Source organism: Leishmania major, chromosome 8 (genome assembly GCF_000002725.2).
Source record: "Leishmania major strain Friedlin complete genome, chromosome 8".
NCBI classification, from domain to species: Eukaryota; Euglenozoa; class Kinetoplastea; order Trypanosomatida; family Trypanosomatidae; genus Leishmania; species Leishmania major.
In genome coordinates, this window is record NC_007249.2 from 17,198 (window position 1) to 35,846 (window position 18,649).

Consider the following 18,649-nt stretch of genomic DNA (forward strand, 5'->3'; position numbering starts at 1 on the left):
AGCGGTCGGTATCTCGCTCTGCTTGTGCGCTGCTCGCGCCATTGAATGGCTTCTGGCCCTTGCAGGAGGAGTTGTAAGCATCTCCTTCTGTGTGAGTTTTTTTTCTCCGAATGGCTTCGTGGTGCTTGCCTGTTCCGTCCTTTGACACTCAATCGCTGTGTCGAACTTCAGTCTGTGGTAATGGTGATTGAGTTGTGGACCTCGCAGTACTATCGCCATTGTTTCCAGCTTCTCTTCGTGCCTCCTTTCCTCCGCTCTCCGCCAAAGAGTTGCACAGTGCCGCTAAAACCTCACTCGGAAACACAGGCCGTCACGGCCGTCGTTGTGCCGCACACAGCCGCCACAGAGGTGCGAGGCACATAGTTTTCGGTCTCGTCTGCTTCGCATCGGAAGTACACCCAGTAGGTTTGTCTCCTGTTCTCCTTTTGGGCTTCGCTTGAAACCCTACAAGACATGCCGCCAAAACGCTGGGCAAGGCCGCACCAGAAGGACGCAAGTGGCGAGAACGCCTACACGACCGCCGCGCTGCTACAGTTTATATGCGATGAGGTCCGCAGCAATAACTGTCTCGGCTTCTCGGAGGAGGAGCTAACTGGGATGGCAGCCGAGCTAGTGCGCGTAAAGACGCGCGCAGAGGTGTCGGAGTGGGCCAAAACGCTGATGCTGTCAGACGCCTTTGCTGCAGAGGTGACTAGGCGGCGAGAGCAGTCGGGCCCAGCCTTTGAGGCTGAGAGTGTCTTGAACGCGCCATCCAGCTCGACCGCATCGGCCGGGGGAGGCGAAGGTGGTACCCTCAACATAACGAAGCGCGGCACCGGAGGTGCGAAGCGAGGCAAGCGCGGCGTCCATGTCGATCAAAACCGCAAGACAAGCACATCCGCCGAGGCACTGAAGCCGGGCCGCTTTGAGTGCGGGTGCTTTGCCACGGTCCATAACATGCGTGGAAGCTGTGCTAACTGCGGTCGGGTCATCTGCGAGCAGGAGGCGGACGACGTGTGCTACGCCTGTGGACTGGAGCCGTCCCGATGCATCGCGTACGAGATCTCGGTCCAGGAAGGCAAGCTGAGCGAGGCGGCCCAGCAGCTCAATCAGGAGGACTATACATCAGCGGTGGAGCGGCGCGACCGCTTACTGGAGTACGCGCAGAATCGCGCAAAGCGAACTACCGTTATCGACGACCAGTCGGCCACGCTGTTCTCGCCGCAGAGTGCGTGGATGTCGCCAGAGGAGCGCCGAGCGGCCGAGAAGTCCGCCGCGGAAACGGAGCGGCAGCGCAACATCGAGCTCATGCACCGCCAGTGCGGCGCCTATCAGGTGCATACAGAGTTTGTGTCGCAGAACCTGGCGCTGGGGGCGCGCAAGGAGAATTCTGGGGGAGCGGATGGAGATGGGGTCGTCACGGAGGATGGTGTGGAGGACGAGGAGCCGCACGATGCGGACCAAAGAGTCGTGCCCACCGGCGCAGAGCCGCTTCCGTCGCTGCTCCAGAAAATCTGGTACAGCCCCGACGGCACGCGAGTCGAGTCGGCGGCTAGTGGCAAAAAGGACAAGAGCGGAGGCGGGCGCGGCGGCAACGCTGCGGACTTAAACTCGCCAGCTCAAGAGGGGCTCTCGATGCCTATGACATCGCGACCAACGCAGCGCCGCTTCGAGGAGGTCTCTCGACGAGTGCAGCAGAGCTATTTTGAAGACGATGTGGAGGTGTTTGCTGAGGAGACGGCGGAGGCGGAGAAGACAAAGTCGAAGCTTATTGTTGTGCCTCAGGCGCTGCTTGAGGAAGATCAAGACGCGGCGATCGAGCACGGCACCGAAGCCGCCGGCAGCTCCACCAGCCCGCCGCTCGTGGATCCGTCTGCTGTGGCGTCGCCCTCTCGCTTCGCCGTGACATCGATTATGCGCAACACGGATGATGGCATTTGTTTATCCATGCACCAGCCATGGGCGAGCCTGCTCGTGGCCGGTATAAAGCGACACGAAGGTCGCGTGTGGGGGACCACGTATCGCGGCCGTCTGTGGATTCACGCGGCCGCGTCGCAGCCGATAAACGTCAAGGAGGTGGAGGTACAGTACTCAAAGTTCATGTCGCCAGGCCAGGTGTTCCCGAAGCACTATCCTACCAAGGTACTGCTTGGGTACGTCTATCTAACGGACTGCCTGGATCGAGAGGCGTGCGAGACTGCATTCAAGCCGGAGGAGCGGCAAGAGGAGTCTCCGTACTCTTTTATTTGTGTGGAGCCAAAGGCGCTACCTTTCCCGCTGCCCATGAGCGGCAATCACAAGCTGTTCTCTCTCGAGCACCGTGTGCACGTTGCTGCACGGAAGCAACTGGGCGAGATCGATTGAGGCTGTGCACAAGGGGAGGGAAGTCTCGTCGGAGAGGCAACCTGTGCGAGGTGCGGCGCACTTGTTGTGGGACCTCAGGCCGCCGCCGTTGACGTTTTCCACATAGTGGCCCGTGGAGGCTTTTTGTTTTGGTGATGTGTGGGGCCTGCAAGACAGGTGCCAGCGCCGCGTTTTTAACCTTGTTGCATTTCAATTCAGGTGACATCGCAGGCCGGCAGTCTCTGTCTCGCATGCACCTCTTTCCCCCTCTTGCCGCGTTCAGCGGAGGAAAAGATGTGCAGAAGAAAAAGAGGCGGGTCTTGGGGTGGTGGTGGCGGCGGTGCGAAGCCCACACCGTGTGCTCGGCGGGGTGTTAGGTCAGTGGTCGGTGCTCCCAAGAGATTGCGCGCGCTGAATTGCTCTTTTTCACACACACCTCAGCACGGCCCAATCGCTAGCGGAGGGATGCGGCGTGCATATAGAGGTGACGCCTCCTCGCCGCCACTGCAGCCGGTCTTAGAAGGAGGGTGAACAAGAGCGGAATACACCACAACCACCCTTCCGGTCGCTTGCTTCTGCTTATCGTCTACTTCCTTCGCTTCTCCCTGTATCTCTGTCGCACTCTTGTACCACTTCTTCTGCTGTGGTTGGGCTTCACGTCGACGAACCACACTCGTGGTGCTCTGCTTACATCTTTCTCGCCCTGCGATTTCTTCGCGTTCAACTGTGGAGCGTGTGTGGTGCAGTGGTGGCGCATCTGACACTCGCTGAGGGACTTCCAGAGGGCCGTAGAGCGCTGTCGATCTGCCGGCATAGAAGACTGCGAGGACGCTTCTCCATCTTTTGTTTTGCTTTCTTTTTAGCCCGTGTGTTCCCTGGCAAGAGCTCCCTTGCTGTCCCCCCCCCCCACACACACTCACACACACGGCGATGCCTAAGCGGGCGCGCGATGATGGTGGCGGTCTAGGGCCATCCACGTCGGCGAACGGGGAGACGGAGGCCGTCACGGACGGTGCAGCTAAAGGTGGTGCCTCGTACGAGAGGCTGAGCGGTCCTCTCGACGAGGATTCCTCTTTTCTCAGCAGCGCTACCGCGACTACCGCCTCTGACTCCGATGACTCAGAAGACGATGATGCATCAAAACGTCTTCTGTTGTACGCCAAAGTGACGGCAGGTGCGAAAGCACAAGCGGGAGATTCGACTTCTGCCACGGCGCGAAATGACCCCGCCGCGTTTTTGCGAGGGGTGGGGAGCAGCTTCAGACTCACGCCTGCTAGTGCTGCCGAGGCGGCGCTGAATCGCCTGAAAAGGGAGCTGCTGAAGCCAGTGGCGCAGTCGACGGCTTTGACGGTGGTGAATGCGGAGGATGAATCCGCTGATGTTCTTGCCGGTATAGTCTCGCGAAAGATACCGCCGCCGCCAGCGGGGGATGAAAAGAAGCTGCGTCAGCTGACGTACGTGGACCACAGCCAGATGAACTACGCCCCCATTCGCACAGACTTCTACGTGGTGCCGCCGGACATGACGAACCTCACAGCACAGGAGATGCGAGAGCTGTTGCGGGAGCTGGATGGGGCAAAAGTTCGCGGGCAAGATGTACCGCGGCCGATTCGCTCCTGGCATGGCACCGGACTGCCGGATCGCGTGCTGGAGGTGCTGGAGGAGCACGAGTACAAGTGCCCTTTTGCGGTGCAGTCACTTGGCGTGCCTGCGCTGATGAGCGGACGGGATTTACTCCTCACAGCAAAGACGGGGTCCGGCAAAACGCTCTGCTACGCGCTGCCGCTCATCCGGCACTGCGCGGACCAGCCGCGGTGTGAGAAGGGCGAGGGTCCTATAGGGCTGGTACTTGTTCCCACGCAGGAGCTCGCTATGCAGGTATTCACGCTTCTCGACGAGCTGGGGGAGGCTGCTAGGCTGCGCTGCGTCGCCTCGTACGGCAGCACGTCACTATCCGACAATATTCGTCATGCCAAGGTGGGGTGTGAGTTGATGGTGGCAACGCCCGGTCGTCTGCTAGACCTTCTCACAGTGAACGGCGGGAAGACGTTGAGCCTGTCCCGCGTTTCCTTCGTCATCGTTGACGAGGCGGACCGCCTCTTCGACAGCGGCTTCATGGAGCACGTGGAAGCGTTTCTAAAAAACATACGCCCTGACCGCGTAACAGGGATGATCAGCGCTACGATGCCGAAGGAGCTGCGCGGGGTAGTAGCGCAGCACCTACGGAACCCCGTCGTCATTTCCGTCGGCGGAAAACCGACGCCTGCCTCAAATGTCGAGCAGCAGTTCTTCTTTTTCGACGAGGAGGTGTACGACGCGAACAACATCAAGGCAGACATGAGCCCACGTCTTGTAAAGCTAGTGGCGCTGCTGGGCGATGAGGGCGGTGACGGTCAGAACCTAATCCTGGTCTTTACTCAACGGAAGGAGGAGGTAGACGAGTTGCTGGGGCGGCTTACCACGCTGGGCTACGCCAACCGCGTGGCAACACTCTACAGCGGCATGGACCCCATCGACCGCGAGTTCGCGCTGGAGCACTTTGTTCCAGGCAAGCAGTTTATTCTCGTCGCCACCGCAGTTGCAGAGCGCGGCTTGGATATTCCGTATCTGGGCCTCGTGATCAACTATCGCTTGCCCAACCACTACGAGGCGTATGTGCATCGTATCGGCCGCACCGGCCGTGCCGGGCGCAGCGGGCGTGCCGTGAGCTTTTTCACTCGTGGTAAGGATGACGACATCGCTCCAGAGCTGGTGGAAGGGCTGGAGCGCGCAGAGCAGCGAGTGCCAGAGGAGTTGTACGAGGTTGCGGAGAAGGTGCGTGCGCTGCGCAAGTCTGGTGATGCCCGGTACAACAGCGGCTTCTTTCGCGGCTACCGCGACGCGAAGGCGCAGCGCTTCACGGATCGTGACAAGAAGGAGAAGATGCGCGAGGCTGCCCGCGCGGCCGGGTTAGAGCAGTTTCTCAGCTCTTCCTCAGAGTCCGACTCGGATGCCTCGAGCGACGAAAATGCGAACATCACTGCGGTGCCGGTGCAATCGAGAGCCCGCGCCGCGTCGGCGAAGGAGGCAGCGGCGAACGCGATGGCGCTGACGCTGCACCGCGGTGCGCACAGCGGCGCGCTGACGTTGTCCTCTGCGCAGGAGGACCGCATTTCCAAGGCGCTGGCATTTGCGCAGAAAACAACCACGGCGACCACGATGGCGGCGGACGAGGCGACGATGGTGCGCTTTCAGAGTGAGTACCCCATCAATGACTTGCCCGATGCCGTGCGTGGCAAGTTGCAGAGCGGCACTTTTATGCGCTCCATCGCGGAGGAGACGGAGACATCGTTGATCCGAAAGGGTGTGTACTTCGACCCACGCTACAAGCACTCGCGGCGGATGAAGGAGGGGGAAAAGCCGCTGTATTTGCTGATAGTGGGACGGTCGATGGAGGCGGTGCGGGCAGCTCGCAGCAAACTCGACGAGGTGAAGGCAGAGCTGCTGAGCAAACAGAAGAAGACGGGATCTGTGACTGGTGCCACGATCTAGTTGCTGAGGTAGCCCTCCCCCTCTTTCTTTGGTTGGGCATCAGTGCCTGTGTGCTGTTAGCGTGTAATATGTGCAATGGTCGCTCTGCCATGTCTCGTCGAGCTGTTGGGGCTCTGATGGTGCTATGTGTAGGGTCGGATACGGTTGCTCTCTTGATGTGTGCGTATGTGTGCGTGTGCTTGTGTGTCTAGGTCTCCTCGCTCAGCGGGAAGGCAACGCCCGAGGAGGAAGGGGGTGCACAGACATACATGAGGGGTTCGGCTTGCGCATCCGCTCGGCAGAAGCTGCTCTAGGGTGCCTCGTGCCCCTCACACTGAAGCGCGCGTTCATGTTCAACTCTTTGTGAACGCGCCGGCGATAAGGGCAAGCCTCCCCCCCCCTGCAACAAAAAAGAAAGTGTGAGAGGCGACATCTGCGGCTGCAACAACAAAGAGGGAGGTGTCGGGCGATGAGAGGCTTTGATCGGAGAGCGGTTGCTGCCCTTCTCGTCACCTTTCGGTTTGATGAGTGAGGCTGAGGGGGGGGGCCGCTCTGGGATTTCATGAACGGAGGTCTAGGGCTCACCCCCTTAAAGAAAGCCTATGAGCCCTTGACGTCTGGATTCTCCGCGGCCGCCGGGCCGTGGGTGCCAGCGCACCGGTGGAACACACTGCAACGATGCGATGGCCCAGACTGGCTGCGCATGATCTCGCTCTTTTTGTGGGGTTGTGGTCTCTTTACATCCCTTAGCTGGTGTGACAGCGTCCACCGGCGCACAATCAAGACGCCGACGTCTTCGCTGTCGTCACTATCGGGACTACATGGTGCACCCACTTCCTTCCTGATGCCATCCTTTTTCCCTTTTCCTGTGTGAGCGTCAAATGATCTTCCTCATTGATCCCATCGGTGTACGGTCACGAAAAAGTGGCTCGGCTACAGGCAAGCAAACGACAACAACAGAGACGTGAGGAGAGCAAGCGGCTTTTGAGCGCATAGGGTGCTCACCACAAGCGTGTCGATTGTGGGCGTTGTTTGCCGTTGCTTGGCCACTGTTTTCTCTCTCTGCTTTTTGTGTATGTATGTGTGTGTGTGTGGCTGCGAGGACTCTGATTAGCTGCGAGACCAGCGCTGGTGAGAGCCACATAAGGAGTGGACGGGGGGGGGGATATTGACTCCGGTATTGTGAGTGGTGTCATCTCCGTGCCCTGCTCATACTCGCCCACGCTGACTCTCGTTATATTTTTTCCGGTTTTCGTGTTCTTCGCGTCGTTGTCTGGTTGCACCCCTCCGCATGTCGCTCGCCGCTTTCACGCAGTGTTCTCTCGCGGCGGTGGTGCGCAACCTCCGCAGCGCCCCAGGAGGAACAGAGGAGGAGGCGGTAGACAGGTACATCGCGGACACGAAGAATGAGGTGAACGTCGCCGATCCGTTCGTGAAAATGGTGGCGATTCAGAAGGCGACTTATTTTCACATGCTTGGGTATAGCTCGCAGTACGCTGACTTCCGCGTCGTGGAGATGATGGCGAGTTCCATTTTTCTGCACAAGCGCATTGCTTACCTGGCTGCCTGCCTCACCTTTACCGAGGACACGGACGTCATTCCTCTCATGACGGCGTCGCTGAAGCGCGATTTGAGCAGTAGCAACCAATTTGAGGTTGGCCTCGCCTTGTACTGCATCGCATCAATCTGCACCCCTGACATGGCGCACGACGTCGTGGCGGACGTTGTCAACCTGCTGGGTCACCCTCGTGCGTATGTGCGCAAGAAGGCGACGCTCAGCCTCTACCGCGTCTTTCTAAGTTACCCCGAGTCGCTGCGCGTGACATACGTCCGACTGAAGGAGAAGCTCGAAGACAACAACGAAAAGATGGACACCGACCCCGCCGTACGCGGCGCCGTCGTGTGCGTGCTGTGCGAGTTGGCGCGGCGCAACCCAGCCAATTTTCTAGGCTTGGCCGTCCCTTTCTACTCCCTTCTGTCCTCCGTGCACAGCAACTGGACACTGATCAAGATTGTGAAGGTGTTCGGCTACTTCGCGCCGCTCGAGCCGAGACTGGGGAAGAAGCTTGTGGAGCCCATCACAAACCTGATCAACACCACCGGCGCCAAGTCAGTGCAGTACGAGTGCCTCCTGGCCGTTGCGAATGGAATGAGCCAAGTGTCGTCGCTGAAAAAGTTGGCTGCGGAGAAGATTCGTGGTTTTGTCGAGGACGCCGATCCGAACTTGAAGTTCCTCGGGCTGGAGGCACTCTCCCTGCTGGTCGCCTCCTCTGAAAGCCGAAAGCTGCTCGCGGATCAGAGGGAGGTGGTGCTGAGGTGCTTGGACGACCCAGACAGCACCATCCGACTCAAGGCTTTGTACCTTTTGCGAGACCTGACCACGCGCAAGACGGTGATCTCGCATATCAACGAAATGCTTGACCGCTGCGTGCGCACGCCACCTGACGAGGAGTGGTCGAACGCCGTCATTCGAACGATCATCGAAACGGCGCAGACGGACGATTACGAGTGGATCCAGGACTTTGAGTGGTACCTTAGTGTGTTGCTCGACCTGTGCGTGGTGGAGCTGACGGTGTACACCCACGGCGGCTTCATGGAGCAGGAGCTGGTCTGTATTTTGTCGCGCGTGAACGGTGTGCGGCGGGCCGGTGTGGAGGAGATAGTCCCGCTGCTGACAAATGTGCGCTTGCTCGGCGGCGACCGGCAGCACTCCACGCAGTGGCGCATCCTCTGCGCCGCCGCCTTCATCTGCGGCGAGTATCCGCATTGGCTTCCCGACATTGCGGAGGCGTGCCGGGCTCTTCTCGCCGAGCCCATCACACTGCTGCCCGCGGAGGTGCAGCTGGCTTGTGTGGCGGCGGTGGGAAAGATTGCCGCGTACGTGTATCAGCCGTGTGCTCGTCATGTTCAGCTGTGCAACGGCGAAGAGGAGTGCCGCGCAGCCGAAGAGGGAGAGCAGCGGATTGTCCCGTCGCTGGCGGAGCTCACACGCAGAGTGTTGTTGCCGGAAGCCGAGGAGGCCGCTGCGCGAGCTCATCGTGGCCTACGACGCTTCTGTCATAGCGCGTTTCCAAGTGTGCTGGAGCGCGCGCATCTGGTCCATTATCAGGTGATGGAGCATCCCGAGGTAGGGCCAAAGCTGTACGAGGCAGTCCTCCCCCCCGTGGCTGCCGGGGCGCAGGATGCGATCGAGTTGCCAGAAGACGTGGATCTGGATGCCCCCTTCTGCGAGAACGTCGCGATGCTCATGGCGTTGAGCGGCAGTGACGAGGACGACGGCAGCGACGGTGGTGCGCTGGGTGGCTACGGTGGTCTCGGCGGTAGTGGGGATGATGATTTGAATGCTGATTTCAACTTGGAATACCGTATCGAACAGCAGCGCCGCTCAGAGCTGGCGCGGCGGGAGGAGATGGCCCCTTACTACCTGCGTGACTCGGCAGATGCGAGCGTGGTCGCATCCGAGGACTTTGGCGCCCCGTCGCGGCCGCTGCGCTCTGCGCAGCCAATCTGCTGCGATGGCGGCCTCGGCTCCCCTGCTGGCGCAGAATCTCGACACCGCCAACACACGCGGTCCCGTTGTCCGCAGAAGGTCTTCAGCATCAACCGCCAACTGTCTAAGCCGTCAGACTACGAGGAAAAGAAGGCGGCGCAGTGGCGCCGATCAAACTCACCCGAGGAGGACGAGGCGACGCGCAAGCTGCGCGGTATCGACGTTACTCGCGCCCTGCGCGCCGATGAACGCCTGCCGGAGACACTGTCCTACGCCCAGCTCCTTCAGCAGCAGCAGCACAAGGGCAAGGGCGGCAACGAGTTATACGCGGATGCGATGGTGGCGTCTCACGCCGTTGAGGCGGTCCCAGTCGCCCTGTACAAGGAGCGTCCACTGGGGTTGTACGTGACGGTGACAGGTTGCAAGGTGCGCAGGGACGGCTTCCACCTCAGCGGCACGGTGGAGTGTGTGAACGCCACGAGCAGCAGCGTTGTTCGCGACGTGCGCCTGACGGCCATGCCGACGGCCGCATTTGCCATGGGGGACGTTACGCTGCGCCTCGAGGCGGTGAAGTCGGATGTGGCCGAGGACGCGAGTGGCGGCGCTTCCGTGACAGTGGTCGAGAGGCTGAAGGGGTCGGCGACGGTGCGGGTGCCGATTGTTGTGCGGCTGAGTCACCTGCCCTCGTCTCTTGCGGACGCGCCGCTGTCGCTGAACCTCAGCTGGACTGCAGAGCGCAAGCATCACCAGGTAGCACTGACACTACCGCTAGAGTACGTCTACTTCTCGAAGCCGGTGATGCCGGGCTCCGTGCTCACGTCTCACGAGTACCTCGAGGATGTTGTCGGCAAGGCCCTCGCGGCAGCCCCGATCGCCACGGCCTTTGTGCCATGCAACAAGACAGCGATTATGACTGGAGTTATGGCTGCCATGCCACAGCTGCGCCTGTCCCCGATTGATGTGTTCAAGGATGCGCTCTCCATGTACGGCCTCCTGCACGGCCGCAAGTCGGAGCTGGCACACACGCATGTGGCGGTGCTCCTGCAGGAGCAGGAAGTGGACGGTTCCAAAGGGATTCTGGTGACGGTGCGATGTCACTATCCTGTACTGAGCGAGGCCCTCATTGTGAAGCTGGCGGAGCTGGTGGGTGTACACTAACAATCGCTGGGGTCAGGGCCAGAGCAGCGGGGGAAGGGCTTGAAAGGAAAGCGGTCCATGACGTTTCTGGTGTTGCTCTGTGCGTGCTGGACGGTGCGGCTGGTCTGACCGTCGACCCGTGTGACGATGAAGAATGACCCCTCTGTCTGTCTGTGTGCGTATGTGCGCAACCGTACGTGCGTGGCACTCGCTTTTCGACTCCGTGCCCGTGGTTTGCATATCTGACTCTCTTGCACACGTGAGGATGTTTAGCAGTCCTCGAGTCTCCCCACCCCGTCGCCCCACGCACGTACACACGCGGGGCTATCCAGCTACCACTCCTCCTCCCCCCTTCCCCACTCGCTTCGCTGCAACGAAAGAAATGAAAGTGCGACGGCCGGCGGCGTCGAGCGGTGCGCATTTGCACCGTGGATCTGGCGCTTGTCCTGAGGCGAATAGCGGCGTTCCCAATGGTGGTGGTGGTGGCGGCAGTATGGCGTGTGATGACCCGAACCACTGCAGTCTGAGATCCGTTCCCTCCCCGTTCCCCACCACCACCTCCTTCGTATGTATCAGCAGAAGCATGTGTACGGATGTGGTGTCGGCGCACCCGGCGTTGCCTTGCCCGTAACCATGTGCGGGACTCGCTGTCTCGGTGCATGTTTCCACACGTGCTCACATCATCCTACGCGTAATTCCTGTGTTTGCTCTTCGCCCTCCTTTCTTTCCGCCTTTTCTCCGGCTTTGCAGTTTACTTCTCTACCCCGTGGTCTGTGTCGCACCTGGCATCTCTCCGCCCCCTCCTCCCTACACGCTGCGAGGCATCTATGCCTCAATGGCTAGTGTATCATACCCTCCGCCTTCCTCTGCTTCCGCGTCACCGAGGGTGGCGACCGTCCGGCCGCCGTTCACAGGTGTGTACGCCATTTCCTTCAAGCATTTGCTTTTGCTCGTCATCATCCGCACCTCTCTCTTCCCCTCCCTCCTGCTCTGCCTTATCAGTTGTTCGTTGGTGTTTCCGGTTGTGTAGCAGCGCATCCAAACTCGAACGCCTTCTATACGGCCCAAACCCCGTCATCACAGGAGGGGCTCCGCGAACAAGGCGCCCCCTCCTTGGCTAGTTGTAGAGTCGAAGGTCCGCTGTGATCAGCGTGGGAGGGAGACGCACCTCGTCCTTCTTTTACTTCTCGTCTTCCGCTTTTGCTTTTCCTGCTCCTTGAGAACGTTCGCGGAGGGTGTTATTCACCCATATCACTCTTGGCCGCCACGCCGCTCAGGCGTTGGCTGTGGCGAACTCGTGCGGCAGCCACAGACGCTTTATTCGCCAACGCCCCCTTTCGTTTCTCCTCTCTCTCTCCGTCGCGCCTAATCGCGTTTCGTGGCTTCCGGTCTGTGTGTCTGTGTGCGGATCGGCCGCACCCATTCCGCTCTCTCTTTTCGATTTCAATATCTACTCTGCTTCTTCGCGTGGCGTTGTCCTCGCTCCCGTCAACCCCTCCCCTCCCCTCCCCCTGCGTTTTTCTGCCGTTGCCGCACATACGTGCGTGAAAAATACACCGGACAAGTGATTTGCCTTCACCTTCTTTTTGTTGCGTTCTTCGCTCTGCTGGCTTTTGTAGAATACGCGTGACTTGCATGCAGCGCTCTGGTGGCGGCGGTAGTGCTGCCGGTGTGAGTGTGCGCGAGACAAGCTCGCCGCGGTCGATGCCCGAGCTGCCGCCAAACTCGTTCCATGGCGGGCTTAGCTTCGGTGACTTCCCTGACCACACCGGTAGTAGTGACGGCAATGCGAACGTGCAGCGCAGCCTTTCCACCTCCCTCGCTCCATCGCCCGCAGGGGGGGCCTGTTGTAGTGCGGAAGAAGCCGCTGCAGGCTCGATCCATCGTACGAGAAAGAAGAAGAAAGGGAGGCCGCAAAATGCGCTCTTCATGCTGGCGAGCAGCATGGGTGGCGGTGCTACCCCAGCGACAGCCTGCTCGCAGGTGGTAGACTTGCGCGCGTTGGACCCGTCACCGTGTCCATCGCGCGGGTCTCGCTCGCCTCTGCGGTCTGGCCATGTGCACCAGCGCGGCTCGCGCTGTGAGGACGTGCCGGCAACGCAGATCCTGGAGTTTTTGTATCTGGGAAGCGTGAAGGACGCGCAGGATGCCGCCTTCTTGGCGAGACATCAAATCCGCTACATCATCAACGTCTCTCAAGAGGAGTACTGGTCGGTGGATAAAAAGGTGCAGATCTTCACCTTCAAGGTAGACGACTCCGCCACAGCCGATATTGCGGCACTTTTTCAGCCCACGCGCGACCTCATCACCAGCATTCGCGGGCGCTACTATCGCTACGCAAGAGGTGAGAGCTCTACGCGGCCGGCGGTGCTGGTACACTGCCAAAAAGGCCGCAGCCGCTCCGCAACGATCGTCTTAGCATACCTCATCTACACGAACGGCTGGTCCGTGGCAGAGGCGATGAAGTATGTTGGTGCGCGTCGACCCTGCGCGGAGCCGAACATTGGCTTCATGGAGGAGTTGCGGAAGCTGCAGGAGAGTCTCTCCTTCGAGGAGCGCACGAGGCGGTACAGCGAACTGTGCTGGTTCATGCGCAACCTGAACGCGGAAACGTCGCAGGCGCACGTACGGGAGCTATTCGAGAAACACATCGGCATGGTGCGACATGTCGTCACCTACGTTGTGGCCGGCGGCGGGGCTGGTAGCGCGGGCAACAGTGGCACGGTTGGCACCTGTGGTGATGGCAGTCGAGTGGCAGTGGAAGGCGACGCGCGATTCCCCGCGTCGTGGCCGGCGGTGCCGTCGACCGGTGACAGTGGCCCCGCGGACCCTTTGGTGGCGTTCGATCTTGGGGTGGCGCCGGGGAAGCAAAATGACGGTGTTGACGAGCAGCGTGCAGCCAAAGACGGCGACACACACGTGTACAAGGACGCCGGTGCCGCCGTGAGCCTGCTTCGCGGTCGCAGCACGGAGAAGGCGATGCTCTGCTTTGTCTTCTTCACCTGCCGCGAGGACGTACTACACGGCATCAAGTCAGGGCAGTTCCAGCAGCTGCTGCTCCAGCTACCCCCGGCAGCCGGCAAGCAGATTAAGTACGCGACTGGGCCAAAGCTGAAGAAGATCATGACGGAGCACCAGAGTATGTCGAACAGTTTCGTGCAAGACATGGCGGGATTCAGCGACCACCTCACGACTCCAACGGGCGGTGAGTCAGCAGCGGCTGATGCCGATGGTGCAGTGCGAACACAGGGTGTGGTAGCGCCTGCTAGCAAGGAGGCAGAGGTGACGCTGCCTGCGTGAACTCCCCTCCCTACGCGTCACGTCACGCCGGGGCGTTTCGTATTTTTTAAGCGTTCCTTTCTTGTTTTTTTTTTATGTTTTCCCGTTCTCCTCTTTGCCTCCTACCGTCTGTGTTCTGCACAGCGCTCAACATGACCCACGCACGCACACACACACACACACACAAACATACAGCACAAACGCGCACATGTGAATGTATACGTATCCCTCTCCACCCCAGGCTGCTACTCTGGACTGCTCTTCGAGAACGGAATGCGGACGTGCCTTCGTGTGTTGCTTTCTTCTGCGCGGTGTCGGCGAGTGTGTCCGGGTGTAAACAGGCGTGTATCGGGCGCTGCTGCGTGTGTGTGCTTGTGTGCGTATTTCATGCTTGGTAATGGTCGGCTCTTTGCTTGTCAGTACACAACAACACTAGCAGCAACTGGAAAGGCATTGGAGCAGTCACTTAGCGGCTACCGAAGAGGCCACCGCGCTCACGTCCCTTCACTTTTGGTCGAGTGTCGCAGCAGAGCGATAACTGCACTGGCGGAGCGCGAAATGCAAGCGAGTGGGATGGGAAAGGTTGTCTGTAGAGGCGCAGTGAGAAAGATGTGAGACAAAGGCCTCGCCCCCCCCCGTGTTGACGCCCCAAAGCCCTGCTCGCAGCGCACTTTACCGCGCGCGTGCGACTTTTGCCGCTGCTCCATGCACTACGGCCCGGTGTGTCCGCGACTCGGGAATTCGCTGCGCTTGTCATGTTCTTATTTTGTCCTTTCCAGTGTGCATCCTGTTGTCTTTCGTCGATTCCCTTTTCCATCTACTGTCGCGCTCTGAGGCCGCTGCCCTCCCCCCTGTTTCTGTGTGCATTGCTCATCTTTCGCATGTGGGCAAGCGGCTGGGCCACCCGTGTAGTGCTATGGATGGATTCATGCTCTGCTTCACGCTTGGTCCCGAGTGCTAGCCTTGTTCCTCTTGTGTTCAGCACGGGCGAAGAAGCTTGTCATTTAATCAGACGATCTCACACGCGGCGCCAGACGCAAGCAGTACAACACGCCGCCGACTGCCTCTTCACTCGAGATGGCATCGCCGCAGTACTCCACTCCGTATTCAGTGCTGAGCTACCCCACCTACACTCCCCTCTCCGTGGCGCCTGTAAAGGAGAATGAATCGCGGGTAGATGCGGATCTCTCGCTACTTCGTGCTGCTGTGAGAACGGATGTGGCCCATCAGCAAGCAACACCCTCGCCTGCGCTTCGGCGGATGGACACGCCGTCTGCAGCGGCCAACAGCTGGGCCGGGTGTCCTGCTCCAGACGTGGGGACGGCCTCTCGAGTGCAGTCTGGTGAGTTGCTCTCTGCTACCCCTCACCTCACTCGTACCAACGCCCCGCTCTACGCCCCACCTGGTGCAGTGAAGATGGGGTCAGGGCTACGCGGCGGTTTGTCTCCATCCGTGCCCGCCGCTCAGCCTTACTACAACGACATTGCTAGCATCCGAGATCTGTCCACTGTGCCCTTGCCGCATCAACGCCCTTCTCACTCCCGCGCTCATGCGCTGGTGGTGGACGGAACGGAGGTGGAAGTGCAGTCTGATGTGGTTTCTGTCTCGCAGGCCGCGCCGAACTTGTTGGCTTTTCAGCAGGAGTGTCAGTCCCTTCTGGCACTGCTGAACGCTTCCTCTCACCCGCGGCGGGTGGCACCGCCGCCGAGCAACGCGGCTGCCCCTTCGCAAACGCTGCCTTCACCCGTCGCGGACGCTGATGCCAGCGGCGCCCTGGAGCCTGCCGTTCAGCAGGAAAGGCAACCGGTGACCATCCCGGTAGCTCACGAGCCCGTATCGACCTTATCTTCCGCGGAGTGGTCACCGCCATCGCTATCTGTGGTATCGGAAAGGGTGGGTGTGGGGGTGGCTGCAGCTGCGCATGCGCATTCAGCAACGTACGCGCAGCTGATGCAGGAGATGGACGATCTTGCCGGCCTGTTGAACGAAGAGGAGGAGGGCCTTCGGGGGCAGCACAGCGCGGTGTCTCGACAGCACAGCGAAGCCGGAGCTACACAAGCACACGGGGTCAGGGGTGATTACGCGGCTCCCATCGCGCCGCTGCCATCTGTGAGGGCGACGAGCTCGCTGGCGGACACCCCTGAGAAGCAACGTCGACATGCGGTTGAGACGCACCGGGGCGATCGATCGCAGAATCCTTCGCTGTCCCCTCTTCTTGCTCCGAGAGCGGCACAGTTGGTGCACGCCCCGACGAGTCCCTTGTGGGCGGCGCAGCTACTAAAGTGGATTATCTACCTTGTGGAACGTCGACAGAGCGCGCTGCAGCGCATCCAAGCTTTTGAGGACGCCCGTGCACCTGGCCGGCGGGGGGCGTGTGCCGGCACCGTCGCTGGAAAATCAGCCGCTACCGCACCGCCCTCAGCGATCCGCGCGACGGAGGGGCTGCTGCGACTGCTGCGCTCCCTCAACACGGAGACCGGCGATGTGGATAAGTGGGCCGCTACCGAGAAACGACACATGTGCACGCGCATCGCAAACCTTCTGGCAGAGATGACAGCGACGGAGGAGGATGCGATGGCCGATCTCCTGAACGATGCCGCAGCGGGGGCCACGCTGGAGCGGGAAATCACTGTCACAGAGCCAAGCGCTACTGTTTCAGCGGCACCGCCACCGTCGAGTGCTGTCTCGGAGGCGTATCGGCAGGACATGATGGACACCCTTACTCTCCTCGACCAAGTCTCGCAGGAGAACAAGACGCTGAAGCTGCGTGTTGAGGAGGTGCAAGGGCAAGCCACACGGCTGGGTGATGAAGTGGAGCGCGAAAGAACCGCGAACATGGAGCTAGGCAAGTACTTCGATCAACTTGCCGCAGATAACAGCAGGCTTACTGCAGAACTGCATAGGATGGAGGCCAAGCTGAGGCAGGCAGAGGCAGTAGCCAAATCGGTATCGCAGGAGGAGTTGTTGCGCAACCAGCTAGACCGTCAGACACTACACTTGCGCGATGTGCGCGCCGAGCTGGATGACGTGAAGGATGAGAGCGACACGCTTCGGAAGACTATTCTGCAGCTGCGAGACGCGCTGGTGCGACACCGAGCCGTCATTGACCTGCTGACGCGCCGCCGGCGTGAGCGAGAGCGCGCTGCTGCGGCGGCATCGAGACGATCCGGCGGCCGGGGCGCTCTCAGTCCGCGGCTTCAAAGCCCTTCCACGCAACTCATCGAGGACATCCTCTCCGGTGTCTGCGACCCGCCGTCGTCCTCATCGTCCTCGCCACCGTCAGCAGTGAAGTACTCATGTGACGATGATGCTGGTGGGGACTCGGGCGCTCTCTCACCCCCACGGTGAAGTCAGCATTGACCAGCCCTTCGTCTGCTGTCATTGCAGTTGTTTCGCACCCCTTTAGATTAGCGCATAGTTGGGGGCGGATCGAGGAGGTGGGGGTGGGTGGAAGAGGTCATGTGTGCAACGTCTCACACACGCAGACGGAACACGCCCCGCCCCCCTCTTCTCCTGCAGGACCTTTTTCCTCATTCTCAGCCCCCCCCCCCCTCCCTTCGAAACACAATCGCGCGTAGATGCCTTCCTTTGACTGGCTCGTCACTCCAGGTAGCTGTCGGTTAGGGCGAGGATGAGATGGTGCACATGAACACGAGGCTGTCCACGCACCTGCACTCACCGACAGACTCTTGTGACCATTGACGCTTCTTTCCGCTTCGTTCTCTGTTCTTTTTCTTCGCGCCCCTTGATGACAGGGGCTCACCCCCCCCCCTACGCGCATGGCACCTCAGGGGCCAGCACATCCCCATTCGCTGTGGACCAATGCCAAGCAGAGCCACACCCCTCTCTGCCAAATGGCCGCGCCGCTTCTGGTGGTGGTGACAACAGGGCCAAGCGCCTGCGACCTAGCAAGCGTCTGAGCGATGGTTCGCCGCGGGTGTTGACGGTCAGGTCCCCTGGATGGCGCTGCATCGGCGCAAGCTGCGGCTGCGCACACGCGTCGGTGTCACCCATGTGATGGACAGTGTGCCAGTGCGACTCGAACGCGTCTCACAAGGCCCACTGCTGGTGTGGGGAGCCAGGGTGTCACGCCGAGGAGAATGCACGAGGTATGGCGACTGGCATGACTGGCAGCGGCTGTGGGGCGACCTGCGAGGCGGGTATGGCTCGAGTGTGAGGCAGGGACCGTGCTCCGGTAGCTGTGTGTGTGGGGAGGGGGGGGGCTGAGGAGGAGGGGGGAGGGGGCGGCGGCATTGCTGTACTGGCTCTTCCCCACGGCTGCCTCGCAGGACGCGATGGGGCTGGTGAGATGGTGGGGGTCGAGTAGACCCCCTAGCGTTGGCGCTTGGGCAGAGAGCGGACCCGCGGAAGTATCCAAATCTACTTTTCGTTCCTCACCTCACCCTAATCACGGTCCCTCGCTGTTGCTCATACTCCCCCCCCCTTCTCCTCCGGTTTCGCGTTTCGCGGTGCCGCGGTGTCTGCTCATGCGCTTGGCTGGCCAGTTGTGGAGACCCGCGAGCGCCTCTTTCTCCGCTCACTCTACCCCCTCTCCCTCTTCCTTTCCTAGTGGTTTAGGCTTTCCACTGGTTGTGTTTGCCGATGGTGCCCCAAAACAGAAGACGCATGCGAGATCCGCTGAGGAGCAGACGAGGGTGCTGTCGGTGACAGCGATGGTGTAAGCCTCAGTCAGCAGGCGCTAGCGCCCCTCGGCAGCCATGGCCGAGAATCTTGGGCTCTACCTCACTCCCTCCACGAAACTAACAAAACAGAGGACAACCCCGCGTGCGACTCGTTCTACAGTACATAATTCTCAGCGATGCGCGTGGAGGATAACCCGCCGAGGGAGGTGATGCGCTTCGGTGTCCAAAGTGGCGCCCTCCCTCTGCCCGACATTGCAGCCCGTTCTTT

General features: G+C 60.4%; 5 protein-coding genes across 5 annotated transcripts; all 5 read left to right on the plus strand.

Annotated features, from left to right (window-relative positions):
• Positions 1–453: 453 nt before the first annotated feature.
• On the plus strand, positions 454–2,343 carry LMJF_08_0070 (conserved hypothetical protein; the record flags this gene model as incomplete). Its single annotated transcript, XM_001680984.1, has 1 exon — positions 454–2,343. The coding sequence occupies one exon, from the start codon at positions 454–456 to the stop codon at positions 2,341–2,343; it is 1,890 nt and encodes a 629-aa protein (XP_001681036.1).
• A 1,452-nt stretch (positions 2,344–3,795) lies between these two features.
• Positions 3,796–5,853, plus strand: LMJF_08_0080 (putative ATP-dependent DEAD/H RNA helicase; the record flags this gene model as incomplete). Its single annotated transcript, XM_001680985.1, has 1 exon — positions 3,796–5,853. The coding sequence occupies one exon, from the start codon at positions 3,796–3,798 to the stop codon at positions 5,851–5,853; it is 2,058 nt and encodes a 685-aa protein (XP_001681037.1).
• A 1,270-nt stretch (positions 5,854–7,123) lies between these two features.
• On the plus strand, positions 7,124–10,480 carry LMJF_08_0090 (putative adaptor complex protein (AP) 3 delta subunit 1; the record flags this gene model as incomplete). Its single annotated transcript, XM_001680986.1, has 1 exon — positions 7,124–10,480. The coding sequence occupies one exon, from the start codon at positions 7,124–7,126 to the stop codon at positions 10,478–10,480; it is 3,357 nt and encodes a 1,118-aa protein (XP_001681038.1).
• A 1,923-nt stretch (positions 10,481–12,403) lies between these two features.
• On the plus strand, positions 12,404–13,759 carry LMJF_08_0100 (putative dual-specificity protein phosphatase; the record flags this gene model as incomplete). The annotated part of the gene is made up of 1 exon (XM_001680987.1): positions 12,404–13,759. One exon carries the CDS (start codon positions 12,404–12,406, stop codon positions 13,757–13,759), a length of 1,356 nt encoding a protein of 451 aa, XP_001681039.1.
• Positions 13,760–15,154: 1,395 nt separating this feature from the next.
• On the plus strand, positions 15,155–17,086 carry LMJF_08_0110 (hypothetical protein; the record flags this gene model as incomplete). The annotated part of the gene is made up of 1 exon (XM_001680988.1): positions 15,155–17,086. The coding sequence occupies one exon, from the start codon at positions 15,155–15,157 to the stop codon at positions 17,084–17,086; it is 1,932 nt and encodes a 643-aa protein (XP_001681040.1).
• Positions 17,087–18,649: the final 1,563 nt, after the last annotated feature.